Genomic DNA, 4,895 nt, shown 5'->3' with positions numbered 1-4,895 from the left:
CAGTTGCAGTTCTAGGTTTACCCCAGGGAGTACCTGGCAGCTGCGAGTTTCTTCCTGGAAAGAAGGGTATAGGCAGGCTGGAGACACCCTTACAGCTATAAAATCCCACTTGGCCGCAGTCCTGCTCTTTAGCAATATGGATGTTATGATACTTGTTTTGATCTAAATGAGGAACTAAGGTCCAGAGTTTACAGAGTTTCATGACTTCTCAGGGTCACACAGTAGGGAAATGGTACAATCCAAACTAAAGCCCACTCCTGGAGTTCTTGAACACCTGCTTCCATTCTGTGTATATAAAGTAACTGACTAACTTCTGCTTGCCCCCAAAGCTGAATATTTTCCGGCTAATTTTTATTTTCCTATTCTGCCTCTTTAGAGACAACCCTGCTACCCAATTTAACTTCAGGACCCACATGAATTCCCAAGATCTGAAGACAGCCATAGAGAAAATTACCCACAAAGGAGGGCTTTCCAACATAGGTATGTGAGCCAGGTACAGAAGAGGCAGTGTTACACTGTGGTGCTCTTCATGCAGTATGTCTCCTAGTATTCTATGTGGGAAGAAAAAATAATAACCATCCATCAAAAAGTGACTCCTAATATGTGTATCTTCTTTAAGGCTTTATCACGGATTCAGGGGCCAAGAATCTCTACACAGGCTACAGAGTTCCAGCCTGCCTGGCCCTGGGTGTGGCCACTTTCGTCAGGACCAGTAGTTATGACTGTTTCCTGACTGGTGTCAAGGTCAACTCCTTAATGTTAAATTTTTTATTATAATATTATAATTATAATAATATAATTTTATTACAATATTTTTACATCATTTTGTGCCTTTTTCCAGTTCAGCTGCAATCCCAGTGGGCTTCCCATCACCAAATCACCCTTGTGCCATCACCATAGCCCCGTGCACTTCCCTCCCCTCACTGTTTTTGATCCCATTCCCCACTCCACCCCACAAAATGTCTCTGGTTTATAGCTGTTCATTATTATTATTTTCTTAGTATTAAGTTTTGTAACCCTCCCCACCTCAGTGTACATCACTGTACATTCACTAAACCACTACAATGCCCCTAGCAAGTCTTGTCCTAATCCACTACTGTTAAGGAGTATCAACTGTCCACACAAGTCGTTGCTTCTGACTGAGTCTGCTGTGATGTCGACACATTGGCAGCCAGGAGAAGGCAGCTGCCAGAAACCCAAGGTCTAGTTCTCAGCCAGTCAGGCCCAGAAACTCCACTCCATCAGGTCACCTGGCGTTGACCAACAGTAGTACAGTTTCACACTAACCCAACGCAAAGGCTACGAATGAGCCCCTGACAGAGTATTCATTTGTCAATGGTGGTCTGGCTTTGGGGTAACTGGGAGGGGTGATGGCCCACTTCCTGTCATCAAAGTCCAAGCAAATAGAAAAATGAGCTACAGTTACTTGGCACGGAGCCCACACCAGGGCTAGAGCCATCTTCAAGAAAGCACTTCTGCAGTGGCAGTAAAGCTGATTCATTACTCCCCTCCCACCTCGGTGTATTAGCCATACAGAATCTTGGAGCTTGAAACAAGCTAAATAAATACCACCGAAGTCACTGCTACCCAGGACCCCAGATCAACAGTATCTTAGAGACATGCATGAGAGTTGAATTCTGATTTGTTTTCACCTTAAAACTCAGATAAATGAAATCCCTGTGCACGGCCAGGGCTGGAGCACAGTCCCTCAGTTAGAGGTGCAGCTGTCCTGGCCAGGCAGCCTGGGGCATGGAAGCTGAGCACAGACGTCACTGAGTCCAGATGAGCTTCATGAGCGCTGCCCCCAGGAGGCCACAAAGAGTGTCAGTCACCCACAGCCAACCCCTCCTGCCCGAGGCTCCCAGACACAAGGAGGGGCTGGCTTAGGGGCGTGGTGTGGCGGTGACCAGGCAAGAAGGGGCTCTTTTGTTCCCAGGAGTCTCTCTCACGTGCTGAACCCTAAAACTATTTAAACTGAGAGACTTAGAGGTTAGCGGCTTATGATGAAACTGGAGAGGGCAATGGAGAGTGGTGATGATTGCCCGGCATTGTGAGTGAACGTTGTACCATGTACTCTGCGCTTGAAGACAATCAATGTGGTAAAGAAAGAGAAGAAAGCAAAGCACATGGGGGTTGGGGGCGGTGCATGGTGCTGGACTCTGCGTCCATGGTCCATCCCTGTGCTTACGACCAGTATGACCACTCCAAGCATGAATGTTCTTTTTCCTCCAGGCCGGGCCATTAACTTTGTGACCAAGACCTTCTTCCCCAAAGCCAACGGAAATAGAGGCAGTGCCCCCGACGTGGTGGTGGTCCTGGTAGATGGCTGGCCCACGGACAAGGTGGAGGAGGCTTCACGCCTTGCCAGAGAGTCAGGAATCAACATTTTCTTCATCACCATTGAAGGTGCTGTGGAAAGCGAGAAGCAGTACGTGCTGGAGCCCAACTTTCCCAACAAGGTATGGAAGGGCCCGGAGACCACCCAGCGCCAGGCTTCCCTGTGCTTGGCAGGAAACAGCCTCTTGCTGGCTTTCTCCTTCCTTCGAATGGGTGTGATGCTCCCTTCTGGGCAGAAGGGCCTCCAGTAAGCGACGAGTGAGTCTGGGCCCTGGAATTACTTTCTCAAAGCAAACCTCGCAGGTGCAGGCCATAGTACCTTGGGAGGAGATGGGGAGCGGGTCCCCAGGGTCTCATCTGCTGGCTCCCTGGGTCCAGCCACAGGCCCCTGAGGCTTCCATCAGGCAGACCAGAGAGGCACACACCGACATACATGACTCACTTTGCCCGTGTCCTTCATGCATCTCCCCAGGTTCGTCTGGATTTCACAGCGCAGGCCAACTCGTGCCCCTGACGAGTTCTCCCAGCCCTCTGTGGCCCCGCAGAAGCGGAGGCAACAGGACACACACAGGGCCTGGCCCGCTCAGTGCCTGGAGCACAGCAGCCAGGCTGCTCCTCACTTACTTGCCACTAACTTGAACTTCTTCTGAAGTGTGGGTGCCAATAAATAAATATTCACGTGCCTAGAGGCAGGATTGTTGGAGAACAGAGTTTGGGTTTTTAAGGCTCAAGTTTCCAGTCTCAAGGACTCAGGGGTGTCCCTTTGCAGCTGGCCTGGTTTATTCCTTTCTGATTGGGGTGGGGGGTCATTTTTCCACCATGAAGGTTGAAAATGGGGGGGGGGTGCTAATTAAGCGAATCCCTCTAAGAGTTTCTAGAACAACCCCTGGCACATTCAAGAGACCCCACCTCTCTGGGACCAGGGTTGCTCCGGAAAGATTTCTTGAGGCACGTCTTTGTTTCTTGAGTCGTCGTCTGGTTTGCCCAAGCAGAATAAAAGCTGGCTTCCGTCCTTGGATGTGCTGATGGCCAATGCCCATCTCGTGGCGGCCACCAGTGCAAGTGAAATAGGAGCCCAGAGAGGCAGAGACAGACGTTGCAAACAGTGTTTCACCTCTGGTTATGGATTCGCTTAACCGATGAGTCTCCACTAACGCAGAGATGGGGTGAGGCCAGAGCTCACTGGCGGGGTCTTTGCCCAGTGACTGTGTGATGGGGTGAACTGAGACAGGGGTTTCAGGAGGACTAGCATGGAAAATAAGAGTCCACTTGTTGCTTTACCTACCCTGGTGACAGGCTGGGGGACTTGAGCCCTGGCTTGCTGAGTGCCCCTCTCCTCTGTCTTCCAGGCTGTGTGCAGAACCAACAGCTTCTACACGCTCAACGTGCCAAGCTGGTTCAGCCTCCACAAGACCCTGCAGCCCCTGCTGAAGCGGGTATGTGACACCGACCGGCTGGCCTGCAGCAAGACCTGCTTCAACTCAGCCGACATCGGCTTTGTCATCGACGGCTCCAGCAGCGTGGGGACCAGCAACTTCCGTACCGTTCTGCAGTTTGTGGCCAACCTCAGCAAAGAATTTGAGATTTCCGAGACAGACACACGGATCGGGGCCGTGCAGTACACCTACGAACAGCGGCTGGAGTTTGGGTTCGAGGAGTATAGCACCAAGCCTGACGTCCTCAACGCCATCAAGAGGGTGGGGTACTGGAGTGGGGGCACCAGCACAGGGGCTGCCATCAACTATGCCCTGGAACAGCTCTTCAAGAAGTCCAAGCCCAACAAGAGGAAGGTAATGATCCTCATCACCGACGGGAGGTCCTACGACGATGTGCGCATACCAGCCATGGCTGCCCATCGCAAGGGTAAGCGGGCCCTCCTGGCCGGAATGGCGGGGGGGGGGGCACTTCTTGGAGGTGCATTGGGTCCGAGGAAGGGAGGGTCTTTTCATGCATCTGGTTTTGTCTGTCACTTCATAGGAGGTTCAAAACGGTAGGAAGAGTATGAGGGGTGTAGCCACCACAAGACTCCCTAAGCAGCAAAAAGGAACATGTCCTGTTTACACAGAGACGCTCTGTAACTAGCAGAGCCACACTATTCTGGCAGCTTTAAAGGACTAGGCCCCTTCCAAACTACCAACTGTAAGCCAGCATGACCCCGATTAAAGATTAATTATAAAAGACAAAGAACCAGGGCCCTCGCTGGTGGTACAACAGATTAAAGCACAGCACTATGAAGCTATCCACAGCCACTGTGGCACAAATTCCATCCACAGGCCAGGGAGGTGACCCACATGGCATGGCAGACCTCTCCTGACCTGCCTGCTGCTCTCCAGGACCAGCAACTACAAATTGCAAGGTGGCAATGGGCCTTGCAAGATTGCCAATGGGACGTCATCTACTATGGGAAAACTTAAGGATCTGAGAAGCTAAGACACCAGTTGTGTTGCTTTATAGGAAGGGCAGCCCTTCTGTCTGGAAGCAGAGTTGAGGGCTCAGCCAGTAGGGGCCCATTCTGCAGCAAGGCTGTTCCTGCTGCCAGCCCAAAGCTGGCTTTTCCC

At 51.4% G+C, this 4,895-nt stretch overlaps 1 protein-coding gene across 1 annotated transcript in view; it reads left to right on the top strand.

Moving 5' to 3' along the window:
• Positions 1 to 4,895, top strand: part of VIT (vitrin) — a 100,057-nt gene that overhangs the window by 92,561 nt on the left and 2,601 nt on the right. Inside the window, exons 12-14 of the mRNA XM_012727658.1 lie at positions 377 to 480; positions 2,233 to 2,459; positions 3,687 to 4,200. Of these exons, the coding sequence (XP_012583112.1) occupies positions 377 to 480; positions 2,233 to 2,459; positions 3,687 to 4,200 (845 nt within the window). The remainder of the gene's footprint in view (positions 1 to 376; positions 481 to 2,232; positions 2,460 to 3,686; positions 4,201 to 4,895) is intronic.

Source organism: Condylura cristata, unplaced genomic scaffold, assembly GCF_000260355.1.
Source record: "Condylura cristata isolate star-nosed mole 26May11 unplaced genomic scaffold, ConCri1.0 scaffold00020, whole genome shotgun sequence".
In the NCBI taxonomy this organism is placed as follows: Eukaryota; Metazoa; Chordata; class Mammalia; order Eulipotyphla; family Talpidae; genus Condylura; species Condylura cristata.
Note: the sequence above shows the minus strand (reverse complement) of the source record. Positions and strands in the feature narration are given on the sequence as shown.